Source organism: Alosa sapidissima, chromosome 4, assembly GCF_018492685.1.
Source record: "Alosa sapidissima isolate fAloSap1 chromosome 4, fAloSap1.pri, whole genome shotgun sequence".
NCBI classification, from domain to species: Eukaryota; Metazoa; Chordata; class Actinopteri; order Clupeiformes; family Clupeidae; genus Alosa; species Alosa sapidissima.
The window spans coordinates 32,971,988-32,990,759 of record NC_055960.1 but is presented as its reverse complement, the minus strand read 5'-3'; the positions used below and the strand labels follow the sequence as shown (position 1 = coordinate 32,990,759).

Sequence of the window (18,772 nt, the reverse complement as noted above, 5' to 3'; positions counted from 1 at the left end):
GGTTTCAAAAACGAACGTTAAGGGTTGTTTTAAGGACATGTCTGTGCATGCCCATAGCCAGCCACTCTGAAACAGTCAAAGGCGATGAGATTAAGAAAGGCAGATTATTTTTATCTGAATAATTAATGAAGCACAGGGAAATGGGAAACTTATCTGGAGAAATATTAATAAATTAACTGGTAGCAATAAAGGACAACCTCACCTGAACTTAAAGTGAAAGGAATCTTGACCCAAAATAATGACATGATAGCAAGTGCATTTAATGATTTTTAAAAAATATATAAATTCATTATATGGTTTGGATACCACATTTTAAAAATCACACAGGGACCAGTGGTGTAACTATAGTAGGTGCAGCAAGTGCAGTCGCACCAGGGTCTCCCGGGGCCCGTCGCTACCGCCGCAATGCAATTGCTGGAAAATTCTATACAGGTCCTTTCTGACTACCGGCATGCCTTTGACCAGGCCAAGGCTACAGCGCAGACGCTCGCAAATAAATGGGGGGTTCAGAGTACATTTGAAAATGTTAGCGCACGGAGAGTGAAGCGTCACTTTGACGAACTATCGGAAGATGAGCGCTTAACCGACGCAGAGAGATACTTCAAAGTGCAGGTATTTAATGCAACTCTGGACATCATAATCAGTCAGCTCTCCCAAAGATTTGCAAGTATGCGGGAAACTTGTCATGTGTTTGAGTCTTTACGTCCTATGACCCTTCAACTCGCAGGTCATGATGAACTGCTTGAAAAGGCAAGACGTTTGTCAGACCATTATAGCAGGGACATTGCACCGACATTCCCAACACAACTCCTCTCATTCAGGTCTTGCTTTAAAGCAGAGATTTCACAGAAGTCATCTATTTTTCAACTTGCCAAAATACTGGTGGTAGATTATGACAGTGTAACATCCACATTCGGGGAAGTGTGTACTGCTCTCATGTTGTTTCTGAAATTGCCTGTGACTGTGGCAACAGCTGAGCGATCTTTTTCCAAAGTCAAACTTATTAAGACCTACCTAAAGAGCAGCATGGGGCAGGAGAAGCTCAGTGGGTTAGCTATCCTGTCCATTGAAAATACGAGAGCCAGAGCATTAAATATTGGGAACATCGTTAACGATTTTGCACAACGAAAGGCTCGTAAGATGGCCTTCTTCTAATGGCCTAATTCACGCATATTGGGGATTGTATGCATATGAATGATTTTATTTGGATTCTGCACGGTTAAATAAGTTAGGCTACATTAAGTTTTGTTTCTGCGCAGTGCGAGTTTATAAGCAAGCAACGCTTGCAGTTGCAGAGGGTTGAAGAAGCGCATTGAGCGCATTGAGTGTTCCCATAATTCCATGCGAGTTGATGTTAATGCAGTAATATTAGATTACCATGGCCTGCAGGCTGTGAGTAGAAGGCACAAGGATGGACTTTACCGTCTTGCGACGACCTCTGGGAGAATATGGCTCCAATCCTAGTGTTGTAGCAGGATCAGGGTGCCGAAGAATGGGAGCCGTAGTGAATCATTTGTTCAGGGCCTGGACCTGGGCTTCTGCTGTCCATTTAATCTTGGAAGGTCGGCCCCGGGTGAGGGCAGTAATGGGGGCTGCTATGTGACTGAGGTTATGGATAAAACGTCTGTAAAAATGTGCCTAGAAAGCATTATACTTGCTTAAGAGACATGGGGTCTGGCCACTCAACGACTGCTTGCACCTTTCTGGGGTCCATAGACACCCCTTCTGGTCTGTGTTGAGAAAGAGAACAAATCTTAGACTAAACCTCCCTCAAGTCATGGTATTGCTGAGGTATTAGCGCTAGGTCTACCTCTGGAAACTCTAGGGAAGACTTCGGCAGTACCTGGACTGGTACTGTGCACTCTGTGTCCTCTGAGCAGTTTGACAGAGCAGGTCTTTACACAATCTGGGCCCCAAGTTACTAAAGTACCCATTCTCCAGTTAAACTGAGGAGAGTGTGTCTTAAGCCAGGGGTATCCCGGTACCAAGGTCTCTTTTGGAGTTCATTTTAAAGAATTTACACAATTCCTCATGCTTAGCACCCACCCATTGTCAAAGGCTTAGTGATAAATTCAATCTGTCCCAATCGGTTGTCCATCTAATACCTGAACATAGTAAGGAGAGGAGCCCACCTCGTAAGGGATATTGAGTCACTTGGCCAGGGTAATGTCCATGAGACTCTTCTCTGCCCTGGAGTCTACCAACACCTGAAGTGATATTTTGCCATTCGAGTCACCTTCCCACTCTAGTGTGACCAAAAGCTGCAGCCTTGATGATCAATGACTTGCCGCCCTGCTCACTAGTGGTCCCCTCTGCCCTAGTGAGCGTTGTTTTTTGATCGTTCGATCGATCCCAGAAGTGGCCAGTCTCCACAGTACAGACACCGGTTCTCACGCCTCAGACGTTCCTTTTCTTCAGGCAAGATCCTTGAACGTCCAAGCTGCATGGGTTACTCCACATCCCTGGATGTGAGGTGACTGGACGGTTGGTTTCTGGGAAGAGATACCGAAGGCTGGAGTCCAGTTGTGCGCTCCCATCTGTGGTCAAAATCTCGTTGATCCAGGTCAGAGGTGATATATATATATATATATATAAAAATGTGTCAGCCAAATGTAATGTAATATATCAACTCCTCCAAACTGTGTCGCCATTCTCGGTTGACAAGGACATCTTTCAAAAGTTCTTGGGGACCGTGATAGAAGGTAATCATAGTCCCCTTCCCAGCCAGACTCTGTTAAAGTGCAAAACTCGATTGCAATATCTGCAACCGACCACCTACGTTGTTCAAGCTGAAGGAGATGACTTCAGAAGATAGTCTGAAGCTGGGTCAAGAAATCTGAGGCATCATGACAGATGGGTAGGCCCTTTTCCCAGACCGCTGTGGCCCACTCCAGGGCTTTGCCTGATAGGAAAGTGGTGATGTATGCCACTTTGGACTCTTCTGTGGGGAAGCTGTTAGGCTGTAATTGAAAAGCTCAAAGCACATTGACTTAAAAAAGCCTGGGCTTCCTTCAAATCGCTGAGGTGATGGGAGGTGGACAACAGAAGGAGAATTTGGAGCTGTAGGAGCTAGTGGTGGTAGCGTTGCAGGAGCTGAGGGGGGAGGTGTTATATTGATCCTGGCCACCGCCTGGGAGAGGGTCTAGAAGGAGGCATTACGTTGGTCCAAGGATTGCCCCAGCTTGTGGATGCACCTTTCTTGCTCACTATAAGCAACTCCCATTCTGCTTATAATCGTCTGCATGTCTTCTGCCTCCACTGTACTCACTTGTGGCTCAGTCATGCTGTTAAGATTCTGTTTGAGCACAATTGCAGGAGACAAGAGAGTGAAGTTGCAACAGAAGGATTTATTTTCCAATAACTGAAATCCAGCAACACAGGGTCAACTCAAATGTCTTCAGGTAAGTAACTTAAAACAGTATCCTCGGGTAAACAACGTAAACAGTATCTTCAGGTAAGTAACTCAAAAGTCCATTAACATCCAAAACCGAGAACAAAGGAGAGTCCTTACAGACCATGTGCTGCAGGTAACAAAGACAGCTACAGGAGCAAGAGTTGACAGGAGCAGGGCATAAAGGGAAGGCACGGCAACAAGAAAACAGGGTTGTCACTGTCCATCAGGTAGAATCATGACTGAGCACAGAAGCATGGGAACAAGGGACTCAGAATGAGCCACAGGTGATTCCCCTGATCACCTAGCATGGGGTTTCTCAGACTGTTTGGCATGGGCTTGGGACATCTGCCATTTCCTGGTTGACCGGGGTTAACTGGGCCGACTTCCAGGGGCTTGAGAGTTCTGGCCATAGATATTAGAAAGCTAGATACCGCATTATCCGTCGAGTTCTATTAGGTGGCATCGTAAACGCGGCCACCATATTGCTGGGGGCAAATACCTTTACTGTCTATGGGCAACACTTGCCGGCAATCAGAGACACCTGTCTAATTTCCAGTCAGTCACATGCTCTTCCATTGGCCTCCAGTGATTTTTGCCCCACCAAGATGACCTCGCTATTTATGTACGTTTTGGAGCCCAATGCGGTATCTAGCTTTCTAATATCTATGGTTCTGGTGGCATCTCCTGGCTGGTCGAGGCATGACACACACAATGGCACTCTTTCATTGGGTTGTGTTGTATTGAAGTAATAAAATTAGGTAATAATTATGACTGCCGCGCAGCGAAGCGGCGGTCAGATAGGTTTAGTCAGATTTTTTTCTTTTTTTTTTTCTTTTTCACGAAACTTGGTGGGCATGTAACCCCATATGGATAGCATGGAACCATCGTTTTTCTGTGATATTCCCCCGCTGGACTGTGAAAATCTCGAGAACCGTAAGGTTTAGGAGAACCATTTTTTTTTTGTATGTTGATCTCAAGGGGCCATGTCAACCCATTCCATAACCACTCATTTCATGTATAGCGCCACCTAGTTAAACACAAAAAAGTAAAAATGAGGTGTTGTAATCGCAGGTATCTGTGACCTAACATAGTCAAAACTGCACGAAATTGGAAGTGTAGGATCATTATGACACCCTCTGAATGCACGCCAATTTATGTTACTATACACCAACTGGCCTGTAGGTGGCCGGAGACAGTTTTCTGTGAATATCTCGAGAACCGTAGGGCCTAGGAGGTCCACCTTTTTTTTGTATGTTGGTCTTAAGGGGGCATGTCAACCCATCCCATTACCACTTATTTCATGTATAGCGCCACCTAGTTAAAAATTAAAAAGCAAAATATTTGGTGTTTTCATCACAATATCTCTGGCTGACATGGTCAAAACTGCACGAAATTGAAAGTGTAGGATCATTATGACACCCTCCGAATGCATGCCAAGTTTTGTGAACTTTCGTTCATGGGGGGCCTTACAATAAATTTTAATAATTATATTATAAAATAATTTATGTGTACATTTAGTGACCATACACCAACAAGGATTCCCGGGACACTGAAAGACCGGGGTACACGAAACTTGGTGGGCATGTAACCCCACATGGATAGCATGGAACCATTGTTTTTCGTTTTGATCTGTAGCCCCCCCGCTGTACTGGGCCCAGTTCCCCGAAAGCATCTTAAGCCTAAGAGCGTCGTAAAGTCCCTCTTACGAACGTCTTAAGATTTGCCGACTGTTTCCCGAAACCATCGTAGCTTAAGAGCGTCGTGAACACTCGTAGATCTACGAGTGCTCCAGAGTACTCGTTACCGGCTAAGAGCGTCTTACAGTAACAGTACTTCTCACTGAGGTCACCAACAGGACATACAGAGGAATTACAACTTAGAATACATAATCCATCTTACGTTCCCATTCTTTATTGTGTTTACCTGTGATGAATCAGATTTTAGCGTGCAAAATAGCCTACATTTAATGGTCATAATAATGTGATGAAAAGCGGACAACAATGCAATCAAGTTATGAAACGAGACGTTGCCAGAATAGTTAAATTATCTTTGCTAAGTGAATATTTTATTAGGCCTATGAGGTAAAAAGCAGAGAAAGCAACATGTGGTGTAGTCTGTAGCTTACTGCATCAAAATCTAAGCCTACACATTTCCTCTCTTTCTTACTCGACTTCTTTCTTATCTTCAAACGTGTTCTTAAGTGACACCGTATTGATTGATTGATTTCGTATTGATGTGAATTAATGTGTAGATCCGAAGTTTAAATGGTAGACCTATAGCTGTGACGTGCAGTCACCTGACATCACCGTCAAATCAGAGGATATTTCAGAACTATTAACGTGGACAGCTCCCCTTAAGAGCATCTTAAGAGCAGTGCACGCGCGTTCACGCTACGAGCATGTTCGGGAAACAGTCGGAAAAACCAAACGAACGATCGTAAGATGAATCGTAGAAAACCCTCGTAAGAGCGTGTCTCCGTCGTTATCGGGAAACTGGGCCCTGGACCCCCTGAAAGGAGGATAGGGCAGACACAGTTTTCTGTGAATATCTTGAGAACCGTAGGGCCTAGGATGACCAATTTTTTCTGTATGTTTGCCTCCAGGGGTCATGTTAACCCATTCCATGTGCACACATGTGCATAAACAGATACACACGCACACACATACATTCACAGTAATCATACGTATGACACATACTCACACAGTAGACATATGCACGCATGCATGCACATGCACAAACACACATACGCAGGCAAACACACAAGCATGCACACACACACACACACACATAAACATAAATGTGTACACGCACACATGCACACAATTCAAGAATTTCTCAGAATTATGAACAGGCAAGATGGGGGGTGGAGTTGTATAAAATTAATTTTACATGTGAAATCTATGAATCATGTTTTGGTACTTGTTAGTATCAAAGCAGATACCAGTGAGAATTGAGTGTGGATAATGCAATTTAGTGAGACAGTTAGAATCATATAGGCCTTTCAGCGTGATTTATTTTTGTTTTTATTTTTGATTTATTTATTTTTTATTATTATGTGCTGGACTGGGCGGCGGTCATATTTTGTACCGCTCTGCGGTACATCTAATTGAGTACTATTCTGTCCTTCAGTGTGCATGTCTACTTTGCACGAGTTGACAGATAGCTGTTTAGTCAGTAGGTTGAATAAAGACCCAGATGTGAGGAAGTTCAAACTTTACTTATATATCTTGAGCATTTGATACAGCTTCTCTAATCACTGAATCTTTGAAACTAGAATAACAAAAAATTATATTTAGTGCTGGTCATAATTTGGCTGAACCGTGTGACCCCACAGACCCCAAGACTGATCTCCACCAATGAGCAAGTGACATCATTGTGACCTGGAATGGCCATTGCTGCTGTGTAGAGAATGGTCATTATGTGTCGCCAATACACATCACTATTAGTACTAACCATGACAAGTATGGTTCGAAGGCAGTATTCTAACTTTGGTGGATATCTGAGGAATGCAGTGCTGGGATTTTTTGACATTGCATCAATATGGTTATTTCTTTATGTTGCTATTTCTACATTCTGTTGCTAACTTTCTGAATATTTTGAACTACAACAAACTACACATAGGCCCTTTAAAAATAAAAACAATAAACAACATTCAAGATGATAGTGAAGACACGTTGCCATGTCTGGCTGGTAAACTCATTTCTGATCTGAAGATTTCACAGCAGAAAGGCACTTGGCACTGGACTAATGTTTTACAAGTATTGTATTGTTTGCAAATATATGAAACAGAATCTCTGAATCTCTTTTTTTCTTTCTAGAGATTGTTATCCCATGTGGCCTTGCTAAAGAACGAACCAGGAGCCATATTCAACCTTGGTGACAGCTCTCACAATATGGCATGCACATATTCAGTAGGAAATGCTTTTGTGAAGTCTGGACTGTGTTATGAAGTCACTGTCACCTTTAAGTCTTCCCTCTCTGGTCTGTTTGAGCAGTGGCTGGTGCTCGACTTTGACATAAGACCAGTGCTTTTGCAGAAACTCAAGGTACGAGTATGGCAATCTCTTTTGGAACCTGAGGGGGTCTTAGAGACTTTTGCGCCCATTTTGGAGCGGTGGCACAAAGAAAACCGGGTTATTATGCCCTACCTCCCCCACTTGCCATCCAGAACTCAAGACGAGCTGCTGAAGACATATGATCTCCCTCAGAAAAAGCATGGGGCCAGCAAAACAGCTGATAGCATTACCACAATCAGTCGTCAGAACTACAGGGAGAGAATGCACCATTTTCTATTCGAGGAGGAACACGTTGAAGCAGAAATGGTTAGCAGGTAATGGAGGAGGTATTTTTTTCATTGCTACTAATATTTTTTGTGGAATATCTTATATTACAAAAAATGTATGTACTAATATACATAGACAAAACAGTGAGCAATTGGGTCATTCTGTGTCAAATCAGATAAGGTTGTCATCCTCGGCCATCTCAGATTTAGTTCAAAACTTGTCTATATCATGAATGGTACCAAAACCTAGGTCACTAGGTGTGTATTTCTGTTCTAATTAGAGTTGGGCTGATGAAAGTGGACAGCTAAGAGAGACATACTGACCAGGCTACCGAAGTTGTGTGGAAGATTTGCTCCAAGAAAATCGTTGTTAAAAGACAATCAATCTGAACACTTGCGTGTGCACCAGCCAGCGGAATATTACACATTGCCAGCCTTCGCTGGGCCTAGCAAAAAAGCTACTTAAGACTACTATTGTAGTCACTCATTTAAAATCTTCAGTAGTACGCTATGCAGCATCCCACGTTATCAGGCTACCGTCTATGCTGACTATGAGGGCGGCGGGAAGTGAAAGTAAAGGGCTGCGATCGCGCAGTCCAGGCTATTAGGAGGGCGAAGTAAAAAAACTTTTACAAATAACGAATCCCGATTAACTCTCCGCTGCCGTTTGGGACTTTTGCTAAATGCATGAAATACAAGCCTTACAGTGAAAGACGGATAGGCTATCTTCTGATCCTATAATTAAGAAAGAAATGGTTTATTTTAACACAGAGGAGAAGGACACATTTGGCACTCGCTGTAGCCGCTCAAAAATATTTGAGCGCTAGAATGTCCTAGTCGTAGCCTAACAATAATAATTCAATAGGACTATTTTCTGCTAAAACATTAGGAAACATTAGGCTACATATTTTACGTCCAGTGTAGGCTATAGGCCTGCGAGACATGTAGGCACGTCACAGTCAGGAATTATTTGAATAAGACAATAGACTAATACGTCTTTTATTTTACAAGAAGGTAGACTAATACGTGATAACTGACAGCTGACAGCTTTTAAAGTAGGCTCAATTTCATTTCCAGGGAAAGGTTTTTTATGTTTTAGCCTGTTACAGCAGGAATTAGTGACTGGCATGTGGGGGCGTGGCATCACGATGGTTGCTTCCCATCGTGATGTCTGTCAACCATCACAATGGACGATGACGTCGTCCATCGGCACAACCCTAGTTCTAATTCTATGGGCTCTATCGTGCACCTGGCGCAAGGTGGCGCAAAGCGACGCAAGGCTTATTCTTATCTTACACTCAATAAAATTTTAACAAAAATATTTCTGTCTGAACCTGTGTTTCCTCTCGTACTGAGCATGATTACCATTGTAACTAACCTGTCTCACGACAGTCTAAACTCAGCTCACGTTCCCTATTGGGTTAACAATCCAACACTTGGTGAATTCTGCTTCACAATGATAGGAAGAGCCGACATCAAAGGATCAAAAAGCGACGTCGCTATGACGCTATGGCCGCCACAAAGCAGTTATCCCTGTGGTAACTTTTCTGACAACTCCTGCTTAAAACCCCAAAAGCCAGAAGGATCATTATTCATCCATCATGAAGGCCTTCTACACTTCAGCGGTTGAGAGTGTTCTAACTGGTAGCATCATCACCTGGTATGGGAACTCCACAGTTAGAGATTGTAGGACTCTGCAGAGAGTAGTGCGCTCAGCTGAACGTACTATAAGAACTCAACTCCCTGCTCTACAAGATATCTATTCCAGAAGAGTACTCTTAAGAGCCCAAAAGATTCTGAAGGACTCTTCTCATCCTAACAATGGATTATTCCTACCGCTGAAATCAATAAGACGCCTATGTAGTCACAAAGCCAGAACTGAGAGACTCAGGAGAAGTTTTTATCCCCAGGCCATCCGAACTCTGAACTCACACTATACTGACTTTGCACACATTCACTCCTCAGCACTCTCAAACATTTCCCATCACACACACAAAAAACACACACACTTACATCATCACTGTCATCACCTCACATACATACAGCACACTGCTTGCTACAGTAAGCCTCCTCTACTTGCTGCACACTGCCCCCCCCCTCCCTACATACACAGCACATTGTCTTCGGGATCTTCTCCAACACACATCCTCTACATACTTACAGCACACTGCCCCCACCTACCCACACACACACATACACACAGTCACTGCTACACTCCACAAATAGGCTGACACCAGACATAATTTCACTGCATTTCTTACTTCCAGTAACTATACACACATCTTCATCACTCACATACATCATACATACAGTACTCTGCTTGCAATAGTAAGTCCCTTGCAGTACACAGCACATTATTTCATCAGGAAGCTTCTCCAACACACATCCCCAACATACTTACAGCACACTGTCCCCCCCCCCCCCAATACACAGCACATTGTCTCATGAGGAAGCTTCTCCAACACACATATTGCACACTGCCCTCTCCCCACATACACAGCACACTATCCCATCTCCCCTGTCATCCCCCAACACACACACCAAGACCCCTGGCAGTTGGGTTAGCCCCTTCAGCCGTGGATCTGCCCAAGGTTTCTTCCTTGGTAAGGGAGTTTTTCCTTGCCCCTGTTGCTCTTGGGTGCTCCTTGTTGGTGCCCCCCCCCCCAATTCCAATCCTCCCCCACCTTTCTTATGCAGCCCTTGCCACTTAATCTACTAAACCCCTCTTCTACTGCACTTTTTACCCCCCCACTTTGCACAAATAGGCTGACACCAGACATAATTTCACTGCATTTCTTACTTCCAATAACTATATGCATGTGACAATAAACTTCCTTGTATCCTTGTATCCTTGTATTCTTATCTTACACTCAATAAAGTGAGTAAATATTCACCATGAGCTGCACTTTTATTAAACCTTGCACCCAGGGGTGTGACAATTAACAACATAAGGTGTGGTTTGCTCCTCCGACCCCAGCATGAGTAATAGATTAACCAAACGTGACAGTACAACGAATCCTTGCGATACTGGGTTGGGGGAGATGGTAGGGGGACAATTGGTAAATGTTCTTAACAGTCTTCTGTAATAAACTCCAGGTTCGCTAACTACTTTTTTGCTTCGTTTTATGTGTAGGGACCCTGAGCAAGCTAGTGACGATGTTTGGTGCTGTTTTGAACAATATTACTACAGTAGATAAAAAATGCTATTTGGGAAGTGTTTGCTCCCCGCCCTTAGCTAATCCACTGTTTGCGATTTGGGGCTATAGCGTATACCGGGGCAAGCTCTGTAGTGGTTGATCAACAAAAAATACTGTCTCCACGGCTTATTTGATGTATTTTAATGCAGAAAAAGACCCTGGGGTCAATTTTCGCCGGAGTTACACTTTAATAAAGTATTGTACTCATTAACTGAATAAAGTTTTTTATATTTGCAGACAAAATACTTCATTCCAAATCTAGGGCCCTACCAGGTGTGAAAGTAGTTTTTATTTCTTGGTGGTACTATGATATAGAGTTATAATGCGCGCCCAGAGCGTGCGCCGAAAATTTCACTTAGCCTAATTATTTATTTATTTGTTTATTTACTGTATTATAGTCTACTTATCAAGCATTCACTAGGACTTCTTATCACTCTAGTATCACTCTTTAACCCACCTGCATCTGTTTTTGATTATGAATAAATTGCAAACACTTAATTTCAACATTTATTTATTTATTTAACCTAGTTACTCTGCTCGCTCCCAATTTTTTTTTATATAGGCTACTGTATATCATGAAACACGTTTCTTTGAGTCATGCCTTTTTATTTGGGAGACTGCAACATACTTCTGTCCGCTAAAACACTTTCATTATTGCTGCGCAAGATCTGGTTAAGCCGTACACGCACTGTCTGTCTCCTGTCTCTCCAGCGAAACACTGCACACATAAAACCAGAATAGGCTATTGAAACATCAACATATTTTTCTTTAGCCTGTATGTTTTTTTTTATTTGGGAGACTTTCCAAGAAACGTCCGTCTGCTAAAACACTTTGGATACCAGTGCACGTTGGCGCAATTACTGTAGGCTACTGTACGCGCACTATAGCTTGCTCGTTGTCTGTCCAGCTGCACGGGAGGTTTAGACACAATTCAGATACAGTTCAGAACGATGTATATGAAATATATTTTGGGGGAAACGTGTTGCTTCTGGTAATTTGACGTTAGCAGTTGTGTTGTCATGCTGAAAGTGCTATATTTTTCAGAGACAGTATAGTTTTCTTTCCGGTACGGCGTACCCTCTCCAAATATTTTAGTGGTACTCCGTACCGGCCAGTACCGGCTTACTTTCACCCCTGGGCCCTACATAAAACCAATGGGTACACACACTTTCAATGGAGTTTGTCTTCCATCAATGTTTGGGCGGTTAGAAATGATAAGATATTCATGCCCAAACATGGCCTCCAAGATAAGGGATTTTAGAGTGTACTTTTTAAAAAAAAAATCAAAGCTGAAAAAAATATGAAAACATTGTAATTTAACAAAAATATTTCACAGGTCTTAATTTTTTACCTAAACATGATATATATAGACAAACTTTGAGCAAAATTGAAGATGCTCTGGCATTTTTTTCTGGATTCTGTGTGATTTGATATGGAATAACCTTATTGCAATAGCTTCTTGAAAAATTTGATGAAGTTCGATAGCTCATTGCCTTTGGTAGAATTAATTACACCAATTACTTTTGTTAAATAACTTATTTTCATCACAGGCTTGATTTTCGGGGAACCATGACATTATCAAACAACTTGACAAGCCCTTACGAAGAGATAGGTTTCTGTGCACTTCCTGGAGAACTTTTTGGCACATTGGCTTTCTCCTTTAACATAACACAAGGTGCTCCAGAGGGGTTCTTGCTGAAACGAGAGGTGGAATCTGTTCTTGTTGGTGAGGTCACTTCCTGTGATCCAAAACAAAAGGTCTATGAGGCTGTCATCATTAGAGATGTTGCCAGTGACAAAGAGATACATCTGCAGCTGTCGAGAATATGCTGTTCAGACTTGGGTCTTCAAAAGGATCAAGTACGTGACATGGAGGTCCAATTCCAGCTGAATCGTCTCTCATTCTGTGAGATGCACAAGGCCATTGATCTCCTTCCAGACTTGAATAATGTACTCCCAGATTTCACAAACAGCTGTGTTCCGTCACATTCACCGAAATATCCAAAGCTCAATGCAAATCAGCAGGCTGCCATGGAATTCATCCTTGGTGAACTTGATGGAAAAAATGGTGTCGCACCACTGCTGATATATGGGCCCTTTGGAACTGGAAAAACATTCACTTTGGCCTCAGCTGCAAAAGAGGTAGTCTGCCAGTCTAGTGGCCGTGTACTTATCTGCACACACACAAACAGGTAACTTCAACAAAGACAGATTTCACTCAATCATTCGTTTCAATGAATTAATGTAATAGGCTACTTTACGCAGTTTTTGAGAAAACGTAATTGGGAATGCTAACCAAATTTTAACCTCTTACATTTCAGCTCTGCAGACATATATGTCAGTCGCCACTTCCATCAGTACTTCGAAGCTGGGTATCATGAAGTCAGACCACTTAGAATTAAGACCACGAAGAAAAGAATTGCCGTTCGAGCCACAGATGCGATAACACTGATGTACTGTCTTCTGTCTCCAAATGGCCAATTGTTCATTTTCCCAATGAAACATGACTTAGACTCACACCGTATTGTGATAATAACGACTTCATGGGCAAAGAACCTCCGTGAACTGAAGCTCCCTGAAAACTACTTTAGCCACATCATGATTGACGAAGCCTCTCAGATGCTGGAGAGTGAAGCCCTGATGGCTCTTGGCCTGGCAGGCCCTAAGACTCGAATAGTTCTGGCTGGAGATCACATGCAGATGGGGCCCAAGCTCTTCTCTGTGGGGGATGACAAGCGCTCAGACCACACGCTGCTCAATCGCCTCTTCTACTACTACCAGTCCGAAAAGAAAAACGTTGCCTTGGAGAGCAGAATCATTTTTAATGAAAACTACCGTTCAAATAAAGAGATTGTGAATTTTGTTTCCACCCACTTCTACACTGGCAAGAAAGATACCATTAGGGCATGTGGAAATGTACCTGCTCATCCCAAACACTATCCACTCAGGTTCCATCATGTTAGAGGGGAATGGCATTTACATCCAAAGAGCCAGTCTTGGTACAATTTGGAAGAGGCTGAGACAGTTGTAAACATAGTTGGAGAACTTCTTGATGACTGGCCATTAAAGGAGTGGGGACCACAAAAAGCAGAAGACATCTGTGTTCTATCGGAGGGTCACCAGGTAAGGATTTGTTCCAGTGGTTGTCTTGTGTAATTAAGTATTAAGTAATAAAGTCATGCTTTAATTTTCAGATTATCTATACTGTCAGAGCATTATCTATCAATAATACACATAAAATATCCATAAATTAAAATGATGAACCCTGAATTTACATGATTGTGAGAGTAGTGTCCAAGTACAGTGGGAGAAAAATCCATAGGCAATCCATGATAATCATGGATCTAAATCTTGAATCTGAATCATGTTACTTATACATTAACAGGTTCAAGTCGTGAGAGATAAACTTAGGAGAAAACGTCTTGGTGGAGTATTAGTGCAAAACTTAGCCAATGTTCAAGGTGAGTATAAGGGTCCGTCACATTTCTCCTCCCTTAACCCTTAAAGGTGTAGGTTTTTGAACGTTCTAAGTTCCGCAACAATTGAAGGTTCTAAAATTCTATGTTGAATTCAATGAACCCAGATATTCTTTAGAACGTTCATTTCTCAACATTCCGGTACTCCTTTAAGGGTTAAAACTACCACTTGGTTTTGATTGCCCTCAACATTAAAGCCCCCTCGACAAGGGAAGTGGAGGTGAAGATCTTTCCCTATGAATTGGGACACCACTATATGCAAATTAGCGTAGCGAACGTGCTCACCTACGTCACGCGCAGCGCCGACTTGTCTACCGGTAGTAGCCTGCTACTATTTTCATTCAGGAACATGCCCGTTCCAGCGGTCATTGTTGTGTGGGCTGTGCTGGTTTATCTATGTCTGGTTAATCAACAAAGATATACGTGTTCATGTGAATGCCAGAACACACACCTTAAATATTGACAAAACTACCCAGATCAGATATATAATGTTATTTGATGGGCAGACTCTCTCAAAGCACTCAGCAGATATCATGAATATCGTTCAGATAGCTTTGTGAGATATTTTCTAACATTAGTGTTCAAAACTCAACAGTCCATCAGATGTGCATCAAACTAACATATTCCAACAAAGTTCGAAATTTTAATATGCTTATTTGCGAAAATATATGAAAAATGTGGCCGGCTTGGTGAGCTCGCACGGTATCCTGGGTAATTTCATCTCCCACTTTGTTTTAAGCCTGCATCGGTCCTGGCTATATTTTGAGGGGTTGATTTTAAGGGGAAAATAGCACTTCCCCTTGCTCCCTAAAGTAATGGGACACCCTAGCCCTACACGTGCACATGCAAAAACGAGGGTTGGGGCAAAAATCTAGGGGTAGGGGAGGTATTGGGACGGGCCCTAATTTGTTATTTATTGTAGTCATAATGTATCATTTGATCATTATGTTAATGTTCTGTTTGTCATAATTTCCTCTTTCTTCTCAGGTAAGCAGTTCAGGGTGATAGTGATGACTGCAGTTCAGACACGAGATCAATTACTCATGTCAAATGCCAAATGTTGTTTGGAGTTTTTCAATGATGCCCGTGTCTTGAACACGGCTTTCACTAGAGCGCAGTCTGAGGTGATAGTAGTGGGAGATTCTGCTGCTCTCTGCTTCTTCGGAAAATGCTCCAAGACATGGAAATACTACATAGAGCATTGCATCAAGAAAGAAAGTGCCCAACCTGACCACCTCACAGAGGAATTTCTGAGGAAGGAAGTGGAGGAAATTTCAAGATTCCAGAAAGCAGAACGTAATGTTGATGCAGAAGACAGTCCATTGGTTGAAGAGGATCAGATGGATCTGATATTGCAACAAATGATTAATGACTATGCTGATGAAAACAGTGAACAATCAGATGCAGAGAGCGAGACACAGAGTAACTGTCCATCTCAAAAAAGCACACGATCATCTAGGAATACACATGTATACAAACAAAAGCAAACCTGGCATACACTGACCATAGGCCAAACAGCACGATCTGAAGATCCCTCTAAGTCTGATATGGGCAGAGGTATAGGCCATACCGCACAACGTGAATGTCTCTTGGAGTCTGAAAAGGGTAGCTCTATTGTGGGTGAGTCCTTTCTGTGCATTTTTAAAGATGACTTCCAGCACAGAGAGCACAATAAGAAGAGTGAGTTCATTCAGAAAGAAATGGTGTCCATCAGCAAAGATGCAAATACAATCCGTGTGCTACTACAGAAGCGCTCTTATGATTGTATGCCCATTTGGAAGATTGAGAATGGAGACTGGAAGATCACAAGGTATGAGCACTTTGATGAGCAACTGAGGAAAAAACATGTGTTCATTGTGCAGGTGATATGCTGGAAAGACCACTGCCTCTTTCCACTAGGAAACGTGATTGATGTTCTTCCCATTGGGACAACTGTAGATGAGGGCCTAAGAGTCTTGGATGCGAAGTTCAAACTGGACCAGTTGCCTCCTAGTGATTATCCCATTGCTGATGTGGACAACAGAAATACAAAGGACTTACGGAGTGTAATGACTTTTACTATTGACAAGAGTAAGGCTACACACCTAGATGATGCGATAAGTGTTTGTGAGAAAGCAAGTCATTATGAAATTGGAGTTCACATAGTTGATGTTGCAAGTTCATTGAAAAAGGATGATGAGCTTGATAGAATTGCTGAGAAGAGGGGCGAAACATGCTATCACACTGGAAAAAAGCCAATTTTCATGTTCCCAGAATCGCACAGCATGATAACATGGAGCCTTTTACCAAAAGGAGATAGAAGAGTCAAGCAAAGATCAAATGATCGAAGAGTCATTTCATTAATCATTAAAGTGGATAAAAAAACAGGCTCAATTATTAATAAGAGACTGCAGTTCTCACAGATAAATTCGAACAGGAAGCTGTCCTATGGAGAAGTGGAACGTATTCTCAGCACAGTAGAGAATGGGGAATGGGGAGTGAGGAATGATCTGAACTGTGAAACACTGGAAGACTGCATTGCAGTGGCATACCGATTTTCTCAGGTTTGCAGGAAGGGCAGGCTTCAGAGGGACTGGTTATATTGCCAACCAGGCAAAGGTCAGACTCCAGGGAGAAGGAGAGGTCATGTCATGGTAGAAGAGCTTAATATAATGTTTAACCATGAAATGGCCAATTATTTGATTGGCAAGGATGAAACCAAGTTTTTCACTCCCCTGAGATGCCAGAAGCCTCCGGATGAGGAGGAGGTAAGAAAACTCAAAGAGAGATACATGGATCTAATACCGATGTCAGCACACTTGAAACATCTCTGTGGTGGTAAGGAACAGGATCAAGGAGATGGACCTTTCACAGTGTTGTCATCTACCTGGAGTAAGCTAGAAGAAGCTGTCCAAAGAGGTCAGTATGATATCATGGCTGACCTTATTGGAACAGATGACCATTATCCACAACTTCTGCCTGTAATTTCAAAATTAAGAGATGTTCAGGGTAAAGCCTACTTCGTTCGCTCCAACTCTTGTGCCGATGCTAATGTTGGCCACTATTCATTGGTGGTTGATGCATACACCTACGCATCGTCACCCATTAGGCGCTATATGGACATTGTCTTGCAGAGGCTCTTCCATTCAGCTTACAGTCGCAGCTGTGTTGAATATTCTCAATTAGATATTGACAAATTGTGTAAGCAGTTTGAGAAAAACAACCAACAGGCAGAGGAGTATGAAAAACAGGCTGAGATCATGAATCTCTCAATCAGCCTTAGGAAGCAAAGCTCTTCCAATCTGGCTTGTGTGGTGTATGTAAACAAACAGGAAGATCATTTTACGGTGTCTTTCCTACATAACAAAGGTTCACTGCCTGAAAAGTTGCCTTTACTGTATAGAGACCTGCTATTGGACAACCAACCTAAGTTTGATCAAGAGCGAGTCAAGCTAAAGTGGAGGAGACGAGTGTACACATTACACAGTCCAAGGGTGCGAGCAGAACTGAGAAAACTGGAAGAAGGCAACCCATGCATCAAGGTCCCACGGAGGACATGGCATGACATTGTAGTGGCAGTTCAAAGTGAGGACTGGGCTACGGCAACCGATCTCATCTGCACATGTGAAATGTGGAGTGGGGAGGAGTCTGAGGAATCTGAAAGTAATTCTGGTGATGACATTCAACAGCCTCAAGATAAATCAAGGCAGGAAGAGCACTACACTGTGCATTCCCTTCATTTGAAACATGGCGAAACATTAAAAGTACAACTAACAGCTGAGTGGGACAAGGATTCTTGGATCGTCAGACCTCAGCTCCTGTATGTTAAGCCTAACTTTGTGGTTTGTGTTGACCATGCTCATCAGCCTGCAGATTGTTTCACCAAACACGCTGAATGTGACACCAAGAATTACTTTAAAGACGTCCAGGAATATGTGAAGATCTGGAAACCACTGTGCCAGATGGTCTCTGCTAGTAGTGCAGTGGGGGATGGTGACAGCATAACCATTGAAGATGTTCGAATAGCATGGGAAGATACAGGAAGAGGCAATATAACTGGAGGGAGCTTCTCTTTGCCCATGGAGCTCATCAAAATATGGAGGATTGAGTGTGACCTGGCCCAGTGTTACCTCTGCATTAAGAAAAGGAATCTTAAGTTGAACACCAGACAGTCAGGTGATTTCTGTGATCCTTGTACTTCCTTTACCTGGGTGGTCCATGGGGTGGTGACCAGCTGTGAAAGAAGTGGGAAGAAATCCCGCAATCAGTCAAAGACTGTAAAATTCTACATCAACCACAGATCAATGACACACGTTCCAAATGAAGTCCTCAACTCAGACTTCTCAATTGAACTTATTCCCAAGCTTCCTCCAGATGTGTAAGTACTCATGGGCTAAATTTAACTACTACTGTTGTTTTTCATTTTCACTGAGATGCTAGTAAT

General features: G+C 42.6%; 1 protein-coding gene across 18 annotated transcripts in view; it reads left to right on the top strand.

Annotated features, from left to right (window-relative positions):
- The window catches only part of LOC121707081 (helicase with zinc finger domain 2-like), a 57,807-nt gene that overhangs the window by 16,764 nt on the left and 22,271 nt on the right, over positions 1-18,772 (top strand). For 8 of the 18 annotated variants that reach the window (XR_006031229.1, XR_006031230.1, XR_006031231.1 and 5 more), the window contains 5 exons: positions 7,213-7,724; positions 12,424-13,065; positions 13,195-13,996; positions 14,259-14,334; positions 15,337-18,706. Coding sequence is in view for 12 of the 18 variants with exons in the window: in XM_042089342.1 (XP_041945276.1) it covers positions 7,213-7,724; positions 12,424-13,065; positions 13,195-13,996; positions 14,259-14,334; positions 15,337-18,706 (5,402 nt within the window). In the remaining 6 variants the exon portion in view is untranslated. Of the gene's footprint in view, positions 1-2,539; positions 3,402-6,852; positions 6,938-7,212; positions 7,725-12,423; positions 13,066-13,194; positions 13,997-14,258; positions 14,373-14,492; positions 15,213-15,336; positions 18,707-18,772 lie in introns of those variants that run through there. The other 10 variants (XR_006031232.1, XR_006031234.1, XR_006031233.1 and 7 more) reach the window with 7 other exon arrangements.